This window comes from Cyphellophora attinorum (assembly GCF_001299255.1).
Source record: "Cyphellophora attinorum strain CBS 131958 chromosome Unknown Contig33, whole genome shotgun sequence".
NCBI lineage: Eukaryota > Fungi > Ascomycota > Eurotiomycetes > Chaetothyriales > Cyphellophoraceae > Cyphellophora > Cyphellophora attinorum.
This window is the reverse complement of record NW_017253261.1, coordinates 27,055-48,279: the sequence shown is the minus strand read 5'-3', so window position 1 is coordinate 48,279 and position 21,225 is coordinate 27,055. Positions and strand designations below refer to the sequence as shown.

General features: G+C 54.2%; 6 protein-coding genes across 6 annotated transcripts; 3 read left to right on the top strand and 3 right to left on the bottom strand.

Moving 5' to 3' along the window:
* Positions 1-126: 126 nt before the first annotated feature.
* On the top strand, positions 127-2,055 carry AB675_8863 (Pre-mRNA-splicing factor cwc22; the record flags this gene model as incomplete). The annotated part of the gene is made up of 1 exon (XM_018149347.1): positions 127-2,055. One exon carries the CDS (start codon positions 127-129, stop codon positions 2,053-2,055), a length of 1,929 nt encoding a protein of 642 aa, XP_017996101.1.
* A 1,127-nt stretch (positions 2,056-3,182) lies between these two features.
* AB675_8862 (putative transporter) lies at positions 3,183-5,126 on the top strand (the record flags this gene model as incomplete). The annotated part of the gene is made up of 2 exons (XM_018149346.1): positions 3,183-4,662; positions 4,822-5,126. The coding sequence occupies 2 exons, from the start codon at positions 3,183-3,185 to the stop codon at positions 5,124-5,126; spliced, it is 1,785 nt and encodes a 594-aa protein (XP_017996179.1).
* A 1,385-nt stretch (positions 5,127-6,511) lies between these two features.
* On the top strand, positions 6,512-10,947 carry AB675_8861 (Two-component system protein A; the record flags this gene model as incomplete). Its single annotated transcript, XM_018149345.1, has 3 exons — positions 6,512-7,105; positions 7,272-7,515; positions 7,649-10,947. 3 exons carry the CDS (start codon positions 6,512-6,514, stop codon positions 10,945-10,947), a joined length of 4,137 nt encoding a protein of 1,378 aa, XP_017996134.1.
* A 788-nt stretch (positions 10,948-11,735) lies between these two features.
* Positions 11,736-13,691, bottom strand: AB675_8860 (Aromatic amino acid aminotransferase C56E4.03; the record flags this gene model as incomplete). Its single annotated transcript, XM_018149344.1, has 1 exon — positions 11,736-13,691. One exon carries the CDS (start codon positions 13,689-13,691, stop codon positions 11,736-11,738), a length of 1,956 nt encoding a protein of 651 aa, XP_017996085.1.
* Positions 13,692-14,657: 966 nt separating this feature from the next.
* On the bottom strand, positions 14,658-15,628 carry AB675_8859 (uncharacterized protein; the record flags this gene model as incomplete). Its single annotated transcript, XM_018149342.1, has 2 exons — positions 14,658-15,219; positions 15,270-15,628. The coding sequence occupies 2 exons, from the start codon at positions 15,626-15,628 to the stop codon at positions 14,658-14,660; spliced, it is 921 nt and encodes a 306-aa protein (XP_017996131.1).
* A 1,135-nt stretch (positions 15,629-16,763) lies between these two features.
* Positions 16,764-18,584, bottom strand: AB675_8858 (putative xanthine/uracil permease; the record flags this gene model as incomplete). The annotated part of the gene is made up of 2 exons (XM_018149341.1): positions 16,764-18,231; positions 18,283-18,584. 2 exons carry the CDS (start codon positions 18,582-18,584, stop codon positions 16,764-16,766), a joined length of 1,770 nt encoding a protein of 589 aa, XP_017996178.1.
* Between the last annotated feature and the right edge of the window lie 2,641 nt (positions 18,585-21,225).

The window sequence follows — 21,225 nt, the reverse complement described above, 5'->3', positions numbered from 1 at the left end:
CGCGATCTTGTTGCCTACATCTTGTCTGAACATAACTTACTTGCTACGAATAGATCATGGCATGACATCCTCTCAGGTGCGCGGGTCAAGAACTGCTCTCAGACACGTCGCCCATCGATCGCCATCATGGCTGCTGTCTTGTCATCTGCAGTGCGGCTGCCGACGCCGCCGCCTGGTGAAACATACTCACCTGGACCCTCGACCGCCCGGAAACGGTCGCCGCCATCGAGATCGCCATCACCTAGACGTCGAAGATCGCCGCCTAGGCAGGACCGAGATGCGCGCAACGGTCATGGAGAGGATCGTGAGCCAGATGAGCGGGAACGCATGTTGCAGGCCCGTTTCAAGTCACGCGAAGAGGAGCCAACCATACGGAAGCCGATGACAGACGAGGAGAAGCAGGCATCCGCGAAGGCCGAATATGAGAAGCTATTGACCATGCGATCTGGCGGCACATACATTCCTCCAGCGAGACTGCGAGCGCTGCAATCACAAATCACCGACAAGACGAGCAAAGAGTACCAGCGGATGGCATGGGAGGCTCTCAAGAAGTCCATCAACGGTCTGATCAACAAGATCAACGTCTCCAACATCAAATATATCGTCCCGGAACTCTTCAGCGAGAACTTGGTCAGAGGTCGTGGTCTATTCTGCCGAAGCATCATGAAAGCGCAAGCGGCATCCTTGCCATTTACACCGATCTATGCTGCGATGGCGGCCATCGTCAACACTAAACTGCCACAAGTCGGCGAGCTACTGCTTCAGAGACTGGTGGTTCAATTCCGAAAAGGCTTCAAGAGAAACGACAAGGCCGTCTGTGTTTCCTCTACTACGTTTATCGCACACCTCTGCAATCAGCAAGTCGCACACGAGACGGTCGTCGCACAGATCCTGCTATTGCTGCTTCATAAGCCTACAGACGACTCGGTCGAGATTGCGGTGGGTTTAACGCGAGAAGTCGGTCAGCATCTAGAAGAAATGAGCCAGCCAATCGCTTTAGCAGTGTTTGACCAATTCCGGAATATTTTACACGAAGCAGACATTGATAAGCGAGTCCAGTATATGATTGAGGTGCTATTTCAGGTGCGAAAGGACAAGTACAAGGACAATCCGGCCATCAAGGACGAGCTTGATCTGGTCGAAGAGGAGGACCAGATCACCCATCAGATCGATTTGGATGACGAGATCAATACTCAAGACTCGTTGAACATTTTCAAATTCGACGCCGGATACGAAGCGCATGAGGAAGCATACAGAAACCTGAGAGCCGAGATCCTGGGAGAAGGAAGCGATGACGACGAGGAGGATGGCGACAGCGGATCAGACGACTCTTCTGAGGCTTCAGATGACGAACAGACAAAACAAATGGAGATCAAAGATCAGACCAATACAGACCTGGTCAACCTACGAAGGACGATCTACTTGACCATCATGTCGAGTTTGAACTTCGAGGAAGCAGTGCACAAGCTCATGAAAGTCAACCTTCCGCAAGGTCAGGAGCACGAACTGCCATCGATGCTGGTCGAATGCTGCTCACAGGAAAAGACATACTCAAAGTTCTTTGGCTTGATCGGCGAAAGGTTCGCGAAGCTCAACCGCCTGTGGACAGATCTCTTCGAGCAGTCGTTCGCCAAATACTACGACACGATTCATCGGTATGAGACGAATCGCCTCCGAAACATCGCACGTTTCTTTGGTCATATGTTTTCGAATGATGGCATTGGCTGGCACTGCCTGTCAGTAATTCATCTCAATGAAGAAGAAACGACATCGTCAAGCCGCATCTTCATCAAAATCCTCGTTCAAGATCTCGCAGAGGCAATGGGCGTGCCGAAGCTCAAAGAACGCTTCCAGGACGAAATGATCAAGCCAAGCTTTACGGGTCTGTTCCCAATGGACGAGCCACGCAACACTCGCTTCTCAATCAATTACTTCACAAGTATTGGCATGGGCGCTTTGACAGAGGAAATGCGCGAGCATCTCAAGAATCTGCCAAACCAGCACCACCTCCTCTGCCAGCTCCAAGGGACTCCCCATCCGATTCAGAGAGCGTGAGCTCTTATTCGAGCTACTCCAGCTACTCCAGCCGCTCAGACTCACGTTCGAGAAGCCGCTCGCGTACGCCACCCCGCAACGATCGAGGCAGAGATCGTTCTCGCGATCGTCCTACTCGGACTCGAGATCGCAGCCTCAGTGTCTCCGTATCTCGCTCCCGGTCACGTGCCCCACCCCGCCGCAGACGAGCACGCAGCTACTCCAGCTCTCCCGACAGAGCTCCTTCACGTCCTCAAGAAGGTCGAGGCCGCCCACCTGTACACTCCACGAGCCGGAGAAGACGCAGTCCGAGCAGGTCGATGTCTGATTCGCGCTCGCGAAGCCGCTCGAGAAGTCCTCCGCGACGAAGAGCACGAAGTTACTCAGACTCCCCATCACCTGTACGGAATGGACGGGGTCGCGGTCGGAGAGAGACGCGCTCGCCGTCGCATTCCGCGTCACCACCGCCGAGACGAGCGAGATAGCGATGATTGAGTTGAGGCGTCCTATCTCGAGGATTCGAGAAAACAGCGAAGATATGCCAATGTGAAGCTGGCTAGTGTCATATTCATATTCATAGAAATACGATTCCGAGACAATGCCAAGAGCAATTGCAAAATACTAAGTACCTCCGCTTTCCCCCTTTTCCGTGGTTTCTCTTCAGCAGCCCTCCTCCTGGGGAAGGCGCATGTAGACTCCTGTCGAATCCCTGCCCGGCGGTCTTCGTACTCAGTCAGACACATTCCGTCATCATTGCCGGACTCCCCAAAGCGCAACCCGTGCTCGATGTTCGTCATAGTGCTCGGCTACTGAAGCGCGCTTGGCAGCGGACGGATTTACTCTTTCGAACGTACAACGTTGGGCGTTGTTAGTGTCAACATGCGTAGGCGACGAGACGGTGCCATGCTGCACGACATCAGATACGGAAACTCCTGGACGCGGTACAGTGTCCAGAAAGGTGGTGAATCAGCAGGTGGACGGTTTGGATATTAGCGGAAGGATAGAGTCTGCTTTCTTGGTTCGTGGTATGGGGTATAAGATGTGCAGCGGTCCAGCGATCTCCCGGGATAGTGTGCAGCACCTTGCTATAAATCATCATCTAGCCATCGACAAGTCATTCATTGGGTGACTTGAAAGCGCTCCCGTATATGGCCACACCGCTACCGGGCTGGCTCGACGTCAGTCCATTTCCTTCTCACGTAATGACCGCAGTCCCCGACGTCAACGCGGCCGACAAGGCACCACCCTCCACCATTCTTGCCACAACACAGCCCGTGCCGTCAGCCTTCCCCACTTCCTCAACCCCAGGCAAAAGAGATCAGCACCAGAGAGAAGACAATGCCTCTGATGGGGCGGGCTTCAAGCCCACCCGGGCCCTCGTCCTCGCGTTCACCGCGCTCGCCGTCCTCGTGCTCATGGTCGCCCTCGACGGCACGTCCATCAGCGTTGCGCTGCCCACCATTGCGCAAAAGCTCCACGGCTCTGCTTTGGAAGCGTTTTGGGCGGAGACATCGTTTCTCCTGGCTAGCACGGTCTTCCAGCCCCTGTTCGCGTCTTTCAGTCATATCTTCGGGCGCATGCCTTTGATCCTGGTCGCGATGACGCTGTTCCTCGTGGGCGTTTTGATGGCGGCGTTGGCCCAAGATTTTGAGCTTTTGCTCGCGGGTAGGACGATTCAGGGGATTGGAGGTGGGGGCATCATTGCTCTCAGCGAGATCGTCGTTACTGACTTGGTGCCGTTGAGGGTCAGGGGCCAGTGGATGGGTGTGCTGGCGGGGACGTGGGCGTTGGGGAGTGTTAGTGGGCCTGTCATCGGGGGTGCGTTTGCACAGGTCGATGCGTGGAGGTGGATATTTTGGTTGAATTTGCCGTTTATTGGAGTTGGGTATCCCATGGTGCTGTTGTTTTTGAAGTTGAATATTGTGCCGGAGTCAATCGCGGAGAAGTTGAGGAGGGTGGACTGGGTGGGCTCTGTGGTGTTTGTGGCGAGTACGACGTCCTTCCTGATTCCGCTGACCAAGGGTGGCGTCATGTACCCGTGGACGCATTGGAGGACTTTGTTGCCGCTTGTCGTTGGTGTGGCGGGCCTAGTTGGGTTTGTCCTCTACGAGAAGTACGTCGCTGAGGAGCCGCTGTTTCGACTGTCGGTATTCGGAACCCGGACCGCAGCGCTTGGGTACCTAGAGTCCGCCCTGCACGGCATCCTCGTGTGGACGATACTATATTATCAGCCACTATACTTCCTGGCGGTCAAGGAATACTCGCCAGTCATTGCTGGGGTCGCGCTCTTTCCGGCCACATTAACAGTGGCGCCAATGAGCGTGATCACTGGCTTTGCCATCACCAAGGCCAATGCCTACCGCTGGGCGATCTGGCTCGGCTGGGCATTGGCCACACTGGGCTTTGGACTTACTACCATCATCGACGTGAGAACCTCCGTACCTGCCTGGGTATTCATCTGCATCGTGCCAGGCATGGGTTGTGGGATCCTCTTCAGTGCGCTGCAGTTCCAAGTCCAGGCGCCCTCCACGTCGGAAGATATGGCGTTTGCTGTAGGGACGTTCGTTTTCTTCCGCACACTTGGCCAGGCGGTGGGAGTTGCCATTGGGGGCGTCACCTTTCAGAACTGTGAGTGTTCTTTCCAAGATTGGTTCGGAAAGGAACTACAGACTGAAGGTCTCAGACCTGTTCCTAATGCCTGTGTCTCGTACTCCTGATCCACGATCCTCTCCAATCCCGTCCTTCACTCCCCGCTCATGTCCCGATCCAAGCTAACAAAAAACGAAGCAATGATCAAAAAGCTTAGAGACTTTCCGAGATACGCTGACCAGGCTGCGGAGCTGGCGAAGGATGCCGCTGCCTTGGTGCAGGTCATTCGCGATACTGAGGAAGGAGCGGGAAAGTACAACTTGCAGGTCGTGTACACTGACAGTATTCGTGTGGTGTACATTGTGCTAACGGCCCTCTGTGGTGTTGGATTAATGTGTTCCTTCTTCGTGAAGGCGTACGACATCAACGTTGCTCTGGACACGGACCATGGCCTGATTGAGAAGCGCAAGGATATCGCGAGCTCCCCGGGGAGTCAGTCCTGACGGAGGCGAGGCAGGTGTTGGCCGAGGTGGAAGCTGTGACGCCAAGTATTGGGTCTTGCATAACTGTGCAGGTGTCGAATTCTCGCAGTGCCCTCCCTGGCTAGAAAGCTTACAACAGACATTCTTGCCAACTAACGCTCAAGTGAGGCTCATCTCAAAATCGGCCGTATGATGTACGAACTGATCTTAGATACTCAGCGCCCTCCCTGGCCTGCACCCGATTAGATGAGAAGTTTCCCTAATCTAGCAGTACCTGTTGGTACACGGACTTCACATTTACTGCTGAAGTCAGTCAAGAGCTCTGCTTGCTATGCGTGGCAATCATTCGCGACACTATCACTGCTGCTCTTCATCGGGCGGCCTCCAGAGGCAGGATGTCAGCGCTTGGATGTTGGTTTTGCATAGGGTCGAACCAATGTTTAGTCAACATCATTGGTTGTCCCATCTCGACGTCATGGGTGCAGGACGACATTCAAAGCATTCATGGGCTCAACATGGTCGCCAGAGGCCGCCCAGTATATTAGACCTGCTCGTCAATTGCATGTCAGCATACTCACAGGTCTGGCAGCGAAGTCTGAGCATCGGCGACACCGTCAGTCAGCAGGAAGAGGTGTTCAAACTTCGAGGCAGTCCAAAAACTAATCGGCGATGTGTTAGGCGGCTCTGGCCCAAAACGCGTCAGTGGCTTACCCCTGGTGGATGACATTTTCGAGAACACGAGAACTGCAGATCGAGATCGGCCGAAGCGGTGTGACGGCGGGGAATCCATGCACATTCTTCAATTTACACGTGGCTCATGGTTGCTGTAGAAGCACAAAGGCAATTGCGACAGCAAGTTGAGGTCGCGATGAAGATGCAAACCTGAGGCCAGAGAGCGGAACCTTGGATCGGAATCGCATGGCATCTGCTCGGTTGAGCGCGGTAGCTGCATTGGGTCCGATGGATCGGGAACAGGGGTGGCGATGGGGATGGATTTTGTGCATCACAGGCAGTTGCAGGCGTGGCTACAGGCTACTCCTGCCCTATTGCTTACCAAAACACAAAAGTCAATTGAAATGAAACTTGAGCCGTCCAGACTGGCGGCGTCCAAAAACTCCGCTGCAGATCATGTCGCTGTCGTCAACTGCGCTGCTTATTGTTTGCTTTGAATCTTCTTCATTGTCGCACGAACAAACACAGTGGCCCCGTATTCCCACAGACAGACTCCAGCACAAACACGAGGTGTACTTCAGCACTTCAACATGAATCGCATGCCTTAGACAACTCGAGATCCTGGGGATCGGGCCCCTCAGCCGACGTCACCCTGCAACTCGCGTATTCCGGGCACGCGGACACCGCCGACCATCGAGCACCTACCAGGGTCCGCGCCCATTTCGAGTTCCGCCATGGCGACACTGGGTGTCGAACACCTCAACGTCGACGATGAAGTACCTGAGCTGGACCCGAGCTTGTACCCACAAGAAGAATACTCGTCGCTAAAGCGATCACTTAGTCGTATCAAGAACGCACCAGACTACTTTCCTAATGCTCCTCTACCGAGAAGCAGGACTCCCTCAGCAGAGACGCTACGTATTGAGCTCCCACGACTACCAATGGCGGCCAATATAGCGCTTGCGTCTTTGCAACACCTTCCCACGCCGCTACTGGTCTTGTCGTCTTTGAAGACGATCCTGCTCGCCAATGAGGCAATGGGAAGGTTGCTGGGTTTGCGCCTGGACGATACAGCCGAAGGTCCCGAGCAGTCAATCACAGATGTTCTCAAAGGCCGGACTTTGTCGCAGATCGGGATCGACATGCTATCTGATGGCGTACCTGTCTGGGTCAGTTGGGAGAAATTCTTGGACACACTGACTGCCGCTCTTGATGGCTCTGACACGCCTTCCGCCAACGGCGCTGAGGATATGACGCTACTGGCATGGATGTGGTTGCAACTCCAGCGAGCGAGGGCCCTCCTCGTGGACGATCGCCGAGTCGACAAGGTGCGACGCCACGAGATACTGTCATTGATGTTCTAGTGTCGACTCAACGGCTAAGCTCAAATCATGGGCGCACGAAAAGCTCCTCCGGCTCTCAGTCGACCTGCAGAATGATCATCTCGATATGGGAGTTAGATGGACAGCGCTTCTTCACCCTGACGTTCACAAGTCCCTCAGTACCGCCGCCTTCGGGTGCGAGACATGGACCGCACTCTCACGCCATGACTCGGGCCAAGTCGAGCACATCCACGAAGTCCTCGCGATCAACACGGTCGCACACACCCACATCATCAACTTCAAGCAGTACAGTGCATACTCCGTCAGATGTTATCTCAAGCAATTCATCAACGTTCATACCCGGTGGCGCGCCTTCGAAATGCAGTCAACCGAACACTATTACCGACTTCCAGAAGGTCACGCGCATGAAAGACGCGATGCTCAATGCGATGCATTTGCCTGTTTTAGCAATGTGGAAAGACGAAAGTGTTGTTTTCCCGAATCCAGCGGCCAGAAAGATGCTAGCAGTTCATGCTGATCCTACTTCAGAGGAAGGCTACGATTTCATGTCAAGGTTTAGTCCATGGACAGCGGATTTTTCGAGGCCACTAGCAGAAGAGGAGAATCCTACTGTGACATTGTGTCGGACGCAGCAGCCGTTCACTCGCTGGCAGATCGGGCTCATCAACGAGAAGACAGGCAAGAAGTCAACATATGACGTTGACGGCCATCCGGTTTTTGATGAGAAAGGAGAGTTCTTTGCTGGTCTGGTCGTCTTCAAAGATGTAACTGAGTATACTGAGAAGATTGCGACAACAGTCGCCGAGAACGAGCAACAATTTGCTCTGATTTGTGATATGATGCCACAAATGATGTGGACGACCCGACCAGATGGCTACCATGACTACTTCTCTCAGCGATGGTACGACTACACAGGCCTTACGCCGCAGAATTCGCTAGGACTTGGTTGGAAATTGCCTTTTCATGAGGAAGATGTTCCAGAGACCGTGAAACAATGGAAGCATTCCCTTGCTACAGGCGAGCCGTACAATGTTGAGTACCGCTGTCAACGACACGATGGCGCATGGCGATGGATGCTTGGACGGGCCATGCCGTTACGCGACAACGACACGGGCAAGATTGTAAAGTGGTTTGGCACATGTACGGACATTCAGGACATTGTTGATGCTCGGAATGCTTCATCACAGCACCGACAGCAACTGCTTGACGTGCTGCATCATTCACAAATGAACATGTGGATGGTCGATAGTTCGATGAGGCTGACTTTCCTCGAGGGCTCTCCATGGAAGGTCCTGGACCCGGAACGAGCAAGGTCGGAGGTTATTGGCAAGCCAATCGGCGAGGTGATGCTGAAGCATACCGAGACCGACGAGCCACACCTGATGCATGAGATGCTGTCGTCTATCGAACGGATTCTTGATGGCAAGTCGGAGCTCGAGTTGCGCGAGATACATGATGACAACCGCTGGTTCCGATCGAAAATCGTTCCGATGCGAGGCGGGAAACCTGGACCAGACGGCAAAATCGAAAAGACCATTGTGGAAGGCGTCATTGGTATCACGACAGAGGTGACAACCTTGCGGCGAAAAGAGCAGGAGAACATTAAGCTCCTAGCCAATGAAAGTGCTGCCAAAGAGGCATCGAAGATGAAGTCCAGCTTTCTCGCCAACATGTCGCATGAGATTCGAACACCTATCGCCGGAGTCTTGGGCATGTCGGAACTGTTGCTCGATACGACTCTGGACCAGGAACAGGCAGACTTCGCACAGAACATCCAGCGGTCTGCCAACTCACTGCTGACAGTCATCAATGACATCCTTGATTTCTCGAAAATTGAGTCCGGCCGTCTGGATGTTGAGGAAGTACAATTCTCTCTGCCGATCGTCCTCAAAGATGTTGCCAAGATGCTGTCGTACGCGGCACAAAGGAAGAACCTCGAATTTAGCAGCGATCTCAGTCTACCATCGGATCTGGTGCTCCTCGGAGACCCTGGCCGTGTGCGGCAGATCCTGACGAATTTGCTGACCAACAGCATCAAGTTCACATCGAATGGATCAGTGAGGATAGCAGCAGCAGTTCTCTCCGAGACTAGCGACTCCACAACTGTGAAGTTCACAGTCGCGGATACAGGCATTGGAATTGAGGAGGATGTTAAACAGCGACTCTTCAGACCATTCAGTCAGGCCGATTCCAGCACTGCAAGACGGTTCGGAGGCACGGGTCTTGGTTTGACAATATGCAAAAACCTGGTCGAGCTGATGAAGGGCACCATTGACCTGTCTAGCAAGCTCGGCTCCGGCACCATAGCAACATTCACGATTCCTTTCAAGAAACCGGAGTATGTCACGGGAACTGCTGGCGCACCACCTTTGGTAGAAATATCAGCGCTACCAGATCGGTTTCATTCAGAGGTGTCTCTCGCTTCGGCCGAGAATTCATCCCAAGGCACTACAGAAGCAAGGACGCCTCGTCGTCTCAGTCCACCTTTACAATCTCCTCGAAGTTCTATCAGCATGAGAGCAAACAGAGCTTCATTCCCACCCAGCCGGACTGCGAATGATACGCCAGCCCCAGAAGCATACCCAAGAGAAAGCATACACATCCTAGTCGTCGAAGACAATCCCGTGAACCAGCAAATTGCTATACGCTTCATTCGAAGCCTCAAGTTCTCCGTGTCCGCCGTGTGGAACGGCAGAGAAGCACTTGAGTACATGCTACGGGCTACAAGCCCAGACCTGACTCTCGAAGAAGCCGCAGCCACGCCTGTCCCAGCCATTGTGCTGATGGACGTGCAAATGCCAGTTCTAGACGGCTACAACGCCACCCACCTCCTCCGCCACCACCACCCTTACGCGTCGATCGAAGCCATCAAACGCATTCCCATCATCGCCATGACTGCTTCAGCCATCCGAGGAGACAGAGAGCGCTGCGAAAAGGCCGGCATGGACGACTACCTCGCCAAGCCAGTGAAACGTGCTGTTCTCGAGAAGATGATTTTGAAGTGGACTGGAAAGGACGATTTCCGGCGGTCCTCCTCGCATCTGGACAACGGCGAGAGCAAGCCAATGCTGACACGCACTGTTACGGATCACTCGTCGAATTGTCCAGAGCACGATGACATCGCGAATGAGTTTCTCGTTGCTAGAGCGGCTGCGGTGGCGGCGGCGACCGCGCAGAAGTCGATCGATGAAGCTACTCTCCTTACGCCAAGTGGTGCGGGTAGTGGCGGCCTGAGGCCGAGACGAGCCAGCAAGTCTAAGAGTCTCATCGAACGAGAGCTCGCAGGTCTCGACACCGAGAACGAGCGGACACAACGAAGAGAAGAGGCAGAGGACAAAGCCCGTGTACTGAGAGACGCGAAGCTGCTCGACGTCGTCAACGGCGAGCCGGGCTACTCCTCGCCGCGGGCGGATCGCGCATCGCCCTTAGCTGCGACAACTTCAAACGGCTACGCAGACCGCAGCGGCAGCGACGGCAGCAGCAATGGCGTCCTAGCCTTGACAGAGGAGAACGTCGAGAAGCTGAACAGCGCTACGGATGGTCAACCTCAGCAGCTGGGGACACCTATGATTGCGAACGTCATCTCAGCGGCACCGGCGGAGATACCGGGTCCGCCGCCGGAGATGGATGAGCAGCCTGCTTTGGTGCTAGAGCACGATCACCACAGCGGCCCATTTCTTACTGTGGGAAACAACAAGGTAAAGAGGGGTGATCTAGGGGCGTTGAAGGCGTCCGATCGGTCGAAAAGTGACTGGAGTACGAGTACGGCGCGACCTCTGGGTGGGCCGGGGACGCTTACGAAGAGAAGTAGTTCCTCGGGCGGCTGACTGGGATTTTGAATTTGGTTCTGGCGGTGATGATGATAATGCTGTAATGAATCTTCATGCGAAGGCAAAACGGGATCGGGGTTCGCTCTCGAAATACACGGGCGATGACGATTTGGGAAAGGCTCAACACCAGGGTAAAGAGGGTTGCGAGAGCATGCATAGCGCTGATAGGCGTTTTAAAGGGCATATCATCGCAATGGGTTTCGAAGCAGTATGCCATATGGCGAAGCAGGGGTACAGCCAGTTTGACTGCCGGTTGATTGGGCATGTAGATAGATAGGCATTCGAAGCAGTTCCATCGAGTATCTAAGAAGCACTGAACACCTTCGGGTGAGTGAGACCACACAAGCGGCATTTAGACTATCTATCCTGCTGCAACGAATGCTTTGTTTTTGTCTAGGCGTTCTATGGCCACGTGCATGCATTGTTTGACTGCTGCCTCTCGAATATAAATGCTTCGATTACTGAAGTCCAGAAACGCAGGAACCCAATGCCCAATATGCATGATTCGTTTTCCTCCCTCATCCCCAGACGTTTCATTCCCTCGTGTCAGCATTGTATTTCCCATCGCCACCTCCGCATCCGCAATCCATCACGAGGTCTTTATCTGCTCGTTTACTATTGTACCGTGCAGTCACGGTGGGAATATCCGGGTCCTGCGGAAGGTTGTGGAGCCTGTCCAAATTGAGACATATGGATCAGACGATATCCGGCGATATCCTTTTTCTTGTTTTTCGAGTCTTGTTGCAACCAGGATTTCTTCCATGGTGCGGGTCGATGGCGATTGTCTATCGAACACGAGTTGCGCGTTGTGTTATTCGATTTCGCCAGGTTGGTTTGCTGGTCCGTGTGAAAAGGCGCGTCTGAATCGCTGCTTGACGCGGTACTTGCTCGCGGACGGACGCGGCGTATAATTTCATCGTCTCAATCCTGGCTGAGAAAGGCGCGTTCAAGCACCGTATGCTGTGACTTCTGGCTCCGGCTTGTTCATTCGCAGCCGGTTGCCGATCATTCACGAGTTCCACTGCTCCGTGACCATTCGTCGTAATGCCATTCGTGACACCATTAGTCGCCGAGTCCGTCTGTTCCAGCCCAAATTCACTCCTCAGCGCCCTTCCCATGCGCTCGATCCCCTCCTGGATCTTCTCCTCGCTTGCCGCCGCGAAAGTGGTGCGCATGAAAAGTGCCTTATCGCTGCCTCTCTCAGCTCTGAACCAGCTGCCCCGTGCCAGTAGCACGCCTCGCTCGACACCTGCCAGGAAGACCTGCTCCTCGATCGCCAGGAACTCCTCTTGATTGATCCCCTTGTGGTACTTCGGATGTTTCATCAAATCAACCTCGATCCAATGGAACATGCCTGCCCTCGGCGGCGTCCAGCTCGCGACCTCTGTAGGCAGGTACCGCTCGCACGCGTTGACGATCACGTCCCGGCGGCGGGTGTACTCGGCGCGAATGAACATGAGCCACTCTAGGAATCCCTTGTGGCCCCAGTTCTCCTCGAGGAGCTTGTAGAGTGCAATCTCCGAGAAGCCAGAGGGCGTCTGTGAAGAGACTTCGTTGTTGCGAATGAATCGCTCTATGATCTGCGTGGGGCCTGTGACCCAGCCGCAGCGTGATCCGGGAGCGAGGATTTTGGAGAAGGAGTCGAGGCGTAGGACGCGGCCGGAGGTGTCGAGGGAGAGGAAGGAGGGAATTAGAGCAGAGAGGAATTGCGGGACTGTGGTCGGTGGAAAGAACGGTGTGGGGACGGTGTGTGTGTGGCCTGGGATGTACGGGTCCATTTGGAGGAAGTAGTAGGGCTCGTCTTCGAGGATGTAGAGGTCATGCTTTTCGGCGATGGCGTAGATCTCTTTTCGGCGTTCTGTGTCTTGCGTGCTGGCGGTTGGGTTTTGTCCTGTGGGGACGGTGTACATGACGAAGGGTTTGGGCGCTTTCCGTGCATTGACGTCCCAGTTTGAGAGGACTTCGTCGAGGGCGGATGGGAGCATGCCTCGCTCGTCCATTGAGATGCCGAGGAGGTGCAGGCCCATGGGCCGGGCGGTCTCCATCGCGGATGAGAAGGAGTACTCTTCCGTAATGAGGTAGTCGCCGCGGTTGCAGAAGAGCCGTAGGGCGACTTCGAGGGCGGAGGTTGAGCCAGACGTCATGCATATATCCCAGTCAGAGTACTTCGGGTCGTGGACGATCTCGGTGTGCTCGGTGATCCAGCGCATGAGTTGTGGCGGACCCATCGATTGGCCATAGTTGAGGGCGACAGAAAGGTCGAACTGTGACGTGCCATTGTTGATGTCGTGCTTGCCGGATGTGAGGGTGTTGCCGGTCTCGCGAGTGGCTGGCTCGGAGAAGTGAGGCGCTGAGGGTACTTTGACCGACATGGACTCGAAGGGGAAGTAGTCGCTGGATGGTAGACCGCCACATAGGGAGATCATGTCTGGTCGGAAATACTTCATGGCGCCTTTGAGTGAGGACGGCTGCCGAGCGGCTGACTCGATACTGATCCGGTGGTCGAATCGCTTCGCCTTTGGTTTCCGGAAGGCACCCTTTGATTTGAATAAGTCGGCACTTGAGAACGCCGCCACGCCAGTCTTGAGCGCAGATGCATTTTCTTGCCGATGTGGGAAGACATCGTCGACTGTGAAAATGGGATGCTTGACTGTCTTGGAGACTACGGGATCAGGAACGGCAACCGCTGTTGTGTCTGTGACTCCTGTGACCTCCATGTCGCGGTCGGCGTGCGGAGCCATAATCAGGCTCAAGTCGGGGTACTGCGTCGCTATGCTTATTGGTCGATCTCAACGTTATCTGGTTGGCAGAATGGTCGTAGTATAGTTGTTATGTGTATGACAAGCGAACACGAAACAAAGAGATCGGATAATGTATGACTGTTCTCACCTCGTGCGAGTACCTTTGGCTATCAAAGAAAAACAAGGCTTCGTTATATTGATAGCGTTTCGACCGAAATGTTATGAATCGGAAGGGCGTGCACGGTGACATACTAGTAGATAAAACTGCATGTCAACAAAATTCAAAACTCGAAAGCTTGGACGGCTAGAGGCGGCTCAGTTGATTAAGGTACCCCTTGTTCCGCCACGGCCACCATTCACATCGGATTGTTTTGCTCCTTCCGCTCTGGCACCTGATCAATTCACTGCTTATTGCAAGACTTGCAGCAACGGATATTCTTTGCCGGCTATCAATGAGTGATGTAATGGTAGAGATTCTTCAGATCTGTGGAGACCAATGCACTGAAATGCGAGCGAGCTTGCTTGATGCGGAATTGTCCGACTTGTACTGTGAAAGGCGTCGTACCTAAGCTAGGTTTGTATGCAGGTTCCTGCTTCTGACAACTTGCTGCAGCTCTCCGAAAGATCGGTTGAAGCCAAAGTGCGACATATTGGCCTTGGACTGGCCAATGATCCTCGGTCGCTTGCATACATGCGATGGTGATCATGCAGCGTACTTGCGACACGGCTTATGCTGTCCTGTACTCTGCTGCAGGTGCGGAAGGCGTACTCAAGGGTCGTGGGTAGCGAATTCGACCTAGCAGCTGCACTCCAGCTTCCAGAACATGCCACGAGCTCTCTTTCCGATCAGGCCAGTCGTTTCAAAGATCGAAGAGCTGACTCGGTGCGAGCGGACAACCATACTGATACTATGCGCAGATCCGTAACTGGAAACGACGGGATTTGAAAGAACGAGCTTCGTGCTTGCTATCGGGCGTCAAGCTCAGCTGGTGAGTCTCTGTACTTCTCCAGAGGTCGCGCCTCTTCATGTCTGCTGTGGTCAAGCTCCGCCAATGGTCTCGAGTCTGCTTGGAGAATCTCCTGGCCCCTTCGCTCAGCATGAGCTCTCTTGGACTTCCTACTCTTTCGCATTACGAAGAGTATCAACAATCCAACCAGCGCTAGTCCAACGACGGCAGCCCCTACCCCTATGTCAGCTTTTGCGCCTGTGGACAAGCCGGACGGATTGGAGCTTCCCGAGCTTGATGCAGCAGGATTTGAGGATGTCCTACTCGTGGCTGTTTGGCTTGTAATTGTGCTCGATGCAGTGGAAGAGGTTAGCCTTGCGCGGTCAATGTTCATTCCAATCAGGCCGACAGCGAAGACTGTGGTGGAAGCGCTAAAAGTCGAATCGAAGTGCTCAGTCTCAGACCAAAGGTTGATCACTTGTCCCGAGCTGACATCGGAAACGCAGGCTCGCCCCTGCGGTGCTACTCCTTGGATGTTCACGACTGCTCCAGCGTTGCCGCCATTGCTGAGTTCGTATCCTCTTCACTATATCAGCAACATGCAGCTTGATTCAATGACAACAACACTCACGTTGGGCAACACATGGAGAATATACTAGTCACATCTTTCGTCGAGGTCTGGACGACATGCCAGCTCTCGGGACATACTATCGGTCCAATACCAAGTGTCGTCGTTGCCGTCTGATCGGATGCCACTGGCTGATCCCACCAGACCGAAGCGGCCGCTGGCATACAGGAGTAGCTCGAGTCGAGGGTTGAATAGTTCGGGTCGAACGCATTCAAGCCGTCATTGGAGCCACCATCATATACGCCTCTGAAGCTGGTGCGACATGCTTGTGTGGGCGAATAGGTAGTCGAGAGTGGTACCCAGGTGGTGACGATGCCAGCGTTGGTCTCTATCGCATAGTCGTTAGACGTGGCCGTAGCCATTACTGACTGTTGCGATCTCCGTTTCCAGACACAATATCAGCTGCGGTGTGAGCGATCAGCTGAGAGTCAGGAAGGCGCAGGCATGCAGGACCGTAAAAACCAGAGGACGAGAACGACAGGCGGGAGTTGACAGCTCATTAGGCTGGGCCGGACCACCACCAACTGCTGTGCTACAAAAGGCCATGATACTGAACCTTAACTGCAAGCCACAATTTCGCGCCTGGTCGTAACATGGCAGGATTTGCCGTAGATTCCGCGAGGCTTTTGCACAGACAAAACGCCCATAGGCAGAATACAATGGCATTATCAGAACTAATGCAGCCAATTGCCACTACGGGACTCGAGATGGCAGAGGAAGCAGATGTACAATGTGCTGCGGCCGGGAGGACCTTCCAAGATTACTAGTGTCAGGCTGAATGTAAATTGATCTTGCACGAGCCAACAATTTGCTCGTTGATACGAGAAAGCCGCCGCCGCCGTGTGGAGTCTACCCTAGCTAGACATGCATGTCTATATGTGGGTTGCTATGCTGGAAAAAAGGTCGGTCGGAGACTCGTGCCGTGCCGTGTTTCAAGACGAATCCAAGATGGAAAGAGAAGGTCCCGTCCTCAATCGGGACTATTGTCTGGAGACAGTACTCGGAAGCGAGGGCGATGCAGGAGGATTCAGCTTGAACAATAATGACAGGGGGGAAAGGCGTCTCTATGCGGAATTCCTACAACGTATGTGTGCACGCTCGAATCAGGTGGGATGAGGTAGCTTGGCAGCCGGTCGAGGTGCTTGCAGCGTCTCTCGGTGGAAGTCGCTTTGGTAAGTCAAGGTATGCCTTGCGCTGCGCCCGTGACAAATTCATAGTCTACGCATATACAGTACCGTGCTTGCTGCTTTCCCCCTTCTATCCGCACTACCCGTGGACCTCTGACTTGTTCGTCACTGGTCGAGGATGATTTTTGTGGGAGATGTGCGATCGCAGAAAGTGTTTGTAAACTCACAGAAGCACTGCATTATACATATAGCTGACTAGTCTCTAGTAAACTCGTCTGTGGTATCTAGGTGCTGAAACAGCTCACGCATGCCACAGAATGGCAGCCCTGTCCAGCGGACATTGCTCTTTCATATCGAGAAAGACCAACAGTTAACCCCGTCTAGCCATTTCATGTAGCTTCTCCTTCACCTCGGTATTACTATCACTCGTGCTATCCCTCTCCACACCCTTGATCTCCGCACTCTTCCCATCGTAAGTCCCGCTACCACCGGCCGGAACAACGTTATGCTCCTCATCATCCGCCGGTCGCCAGAAGTCCTTCTTTCCACGGGCAGCGCGCTTGACCCACGGCGGTAGCAAACCACCCTCGATCTTATACGTCCAAGGGTCCTTGACATCCTTGTTTTCCGGTCTGATCTTCCCACCGGAAGACTTCTCAATGATCCACACAACGGTGTTGATGAAAATATAGCTGGTAATACCCGCGATGAGACCGTCGGCGATGGAGTAGGTGAACGGCATGAGCGCAATGGTCAAGAACGCGGGAATAGCGTCGCCCATGTACGTCCAGTTGATCTGCGCGGCCTGCTTGGCCATCAAGCTGCCGACGATGATGAGCGTGCATCCCGTAGCCCATGGTGGAATGGAGGCAAAGATGGGCGCGAAGAAGATGGAGATGAAGAAACAAAGACCTGTCACCATGGCGGTGATGCCCGTGGCTCCGCCTTCAGAGATACCGGCACCGGACTCAATGTAAGCGGTGACTGGCGGGCAGCCGAAGAGCGACCCGATGGAGATGCCGAAGGCGTCAACGAGGTAGGCGACGGCTGAGCCTTCGAAGTCTTGGGTGCGCTCATCGATAGCGCCGCAGTAGCGCGCCATGGCGTAAAGGGTACCGGTGCAGTCGAGGATATCGACGTAGAGGAAGGTGATAAAGGCGAGGCCGAATTGTCCGCCGTACTCGGAGATGTTCCATTGTTGGACGGCGAGGACTTCGCCAATCGGGTGGAAGGTCACGACTTGCTTGAAGAAATCGAACATGTTGTCGCCGAGGTCGGTGTAGGGGAAGTATGTGACCGGTGTGGGACGAGGCCAGGAGATGATTGAGACGAGGAGAATGCCAATGATGATTGCACCTTTGATGCGGTACATCATGAGGAGCACGGTCAGGAAGCCGCCGCAGAAGATGCCGATCCACATGGTAGGGTTCCTCATCTTGTCAAATGATGGGCACGTGCCGTCCTCGAGGCGGTTCGCAGGGTGGCAGCCGGCGAGTTCCAAGGGGGTGCTTACGGCGCCAGTGATCGCGCCAATGCCGGCAGAGTAGGTTAGACCGATGATGGTCAGGTACAGGCCGATGCCAACTGCAGTGGCGAGCTTGATGGAGGATGGAATGGCACGAGCGAGCCACTGACGAAGTCCGCAAAGAGTCAAGCCGACGAAGACCAGGCCTTCCACGAAGACGGCCGTGACGGCAATGCGGTAAGGAACTGGCCCTGAACCGTGGAATCCGACGACAGTGTAGGCGAAGTAAGCGTTGAGACCCATGCCTGGCGCTAGTCCAATAGGCATGTTTGCGAAGAGACCCATGCAGAAAGTTGTGAGAGCAGAGATCGCGCTGTACGAATGTCAGTCCCTAGTCGGAAGGCTCTGGATGGCTGAGACTTACGCTGTAGCCGTGACCAAATCGCGCTGCACGCGAGCCTTGCAGAGCAGAAACTCTGGATCAGCAACGCACAGATCCTCGCCAGTGCAAACACAAGTACCACCAGAGTCGGCAACGATGGTGGCGTTGACGGAGATAATGTAGGCCATGGCGAAGAAGGTAGCCAGGCCAGCTCTGACCTCGGTGAAGAAATATGATCCCTTGCGCTCCTTCTTGTGACCAGATCCCTCAAGGCGAAAGCGTCTGCCAACGAACGACCGCGCAACGGCGACGTTGGCGTTGTGAATCATCTCGTTGTACCCCATATTGGGCGACTGTGATGCTGTACAAGTCGCAGAAAGGTCTCTTAGGTAATGAAGTCACAGAGCACACAAAGTGTGTTTGAAGGAGGGAGCTGTGAAAAATCCAGTGCCGGCCGACGAAGTCAAATACTGTTTAGTAGTACGTTCCCACACGGTGGATTTCTCGTAGGGCTCGCGACCTTCGTCGGCGGCCGGATATCTTGCCAAGACACACTGATAACGAGTCGCATTGACAAACGTGATGCTGATTTGGTGTTCTCAGACTTTTTTCTGTGATAGACGCGAGTGGGACCACGCCTGAAGGCTCTAGTGGTCCGAGGCAGAAATCTTAGCTTGCTTGGCTTGATGGCGGGGCTGGCCGAGAAACCCTGAAGTTTGGTGACACCTCGAGATAACAGCGGTTGAGCCTCCGCGCTTGATCTCATGGGTCAGCTTAATGAGGGGGAAGCTTCTGCTTGAGGGTGAGCTGCAGCACTGCGTCTCGAATGAGGTACATGCTAGCGAAAGGCCCAGCTTCGAGACCCATCGAGGATCCCGCCTATCTCGATCAACACGAACGGCAGCCGACGAATCATTACCTTTCCAGGAGCCGGCCGTCGTCGGCGTTCTGCGACGCCTGCGATCCCCTTACAGCGGAATCCATCGAGCCAAGACTTTGCATTGACTTGCGGCGTTCGCAGCCACTGGCCTGTTCAAGAGAGCTGAGACCGGCTCGACTCGCGTGCAGCGCTATGTGGGAGTGATCCTGCCAGAGACGCGAGCTGGACGAGCCAGCGCGTCGTGGACGAAGCTTCAGGACCTATTGCAATGGAGGTACTTGAAATCCACCCATCAATCTCAAGGCTGGTTGAGATTCGTGAGTAGCAGATTGCGCACCATGTTGTGCCGAAGGTCGGACGCTGTCTTGGAAAGGTCACAACATGTCGTTCGCGTCGCGGGTTTTGTAAATATGCCGGTATGACACGTCCCGCGTAATAGTAAGAGTCGTCGACCTGGTCCAGGGAATCATGTTCCTCGGCTGAGGGGGTCAGTGGGGGCTGGCCAGTTCATGCCCAATGTGAGGCGAGAAGCTTAGGCACGAGGCCAACGCGCCTGTAGTGCTGGCATCGCGTCTTAAATTATTCTGGCCCTGTCGCGCTCGTAGGTCTCAGCAAGTACAGCGTTGGAGGTTCAGCAATCGCAACTCATCGTTGACAATGCCTGTGCAACATCGCCCATGTTGCTGTGTGACACGAGACTCGTTGGGCGACCTGACAGACCTTCGTCAGGTTCTTGGGTTTCCGCGTGGCATTCCGGGGCACGCTGGTTGGCATCATCATCGTGCAGGAGCAGCAGAGCCTAAGCGAGACTGTGGACAAAGAATAGGGCTGTCTCTTTCCTCGAATCACAGTCGATTCGCATCCCAATAATTTGGTCATTGGTCAATTGCGCGCATCACTGTGACTGCATGTGAGCCGCCTTCAATCTCGAATAAGTCCTGCCTTGTGCACGACTCAACGACAGAAACAACGTCAACTGAACATGGTGGCGTGAGATTGCGATCGCGGCAAGTTCGAAGCTGGCTCAAATGGCGGTCACTCACCGCATCCTTTTTGCTTTTAAATCGTGTGTTCTTCCGGACTCCCCGGGGACCAAGTTTGGACGAGGCGGTAGAAAGCCTTGGAAAAAGAACCGTCCAAGTTTGTTTTGGCTGATGCGACATGCAGCTGAGGACAAGGATTACTGGCTGCTACCCAACGAACAGCTGCTTTCGTGGGTCAACTTGTCGACTCCTAGCAAAATATTGCACAGACGAGAAGAGAGAATGTTGCCGTCGAGGATGACTTCAACCTCTTTACATAGTCGAAAGAACGATTGCGCGGCTACCCTGGAATGCTTGCAGCGGATTGGTTTGGCAGGTTTAGGAACTTGAAATCTAGGCACAATATGATAGGTGCGGGCGACGCAGGCACCAAAGCTCCCCTAGAAACCGGCAAGTGATGGGCTGCGATAGCCGCGATGCGCCCCTCGTAGCTTCATCACAATAACATTGTTCACCTTCCAGCCATCGCTCCAACCCTCTCATCATCGTAGTCGCTGCTCTTCTCAGCTGTCCGAGTCTGCGCAGAAGCTCCTGTCAGCTTCTCTCATCACTTGCAGCCTCATCGCATCGCTTCTTGATCGTTGACGAAAGTCTTGGGCTTCGCATAAGATTTGAGCGCTGCGGCCCATTCTGCAGCCATCCACCTTTCGCCCTGTCACAGCTGCCAATAGGATTGTGAGCGCAAAAAACGAAGCACAACCCAGTCCCCTCCGCAGTACGCCAAACTCCACCTAAGTCTCCCACTCGAGGGAACCCCCCAATCTCCATCCTGCGCGTTCACCAACACCACCCGCGCACAACGACATACACCTGCGCCGCGTCCGGTAATTCACGCCAGCACATACGCTATCCACAGTCAGCCAGTCATTACCTGACCGCTACGTTACCCGCGATCGGAATCTCGTAGTTGTAGGCATTGCGCTTAGCTCGATCTACCCCTAGACTGGCCCTACGCAGCACGGCAGAAGGAAACGAGCGAAGCTTCTCGGAATCGCTTTGGGCAGAAACACCACTATCCTGACCGCTCGGTGACGCCACCTGGCATTAGACTGTCTGACGTGG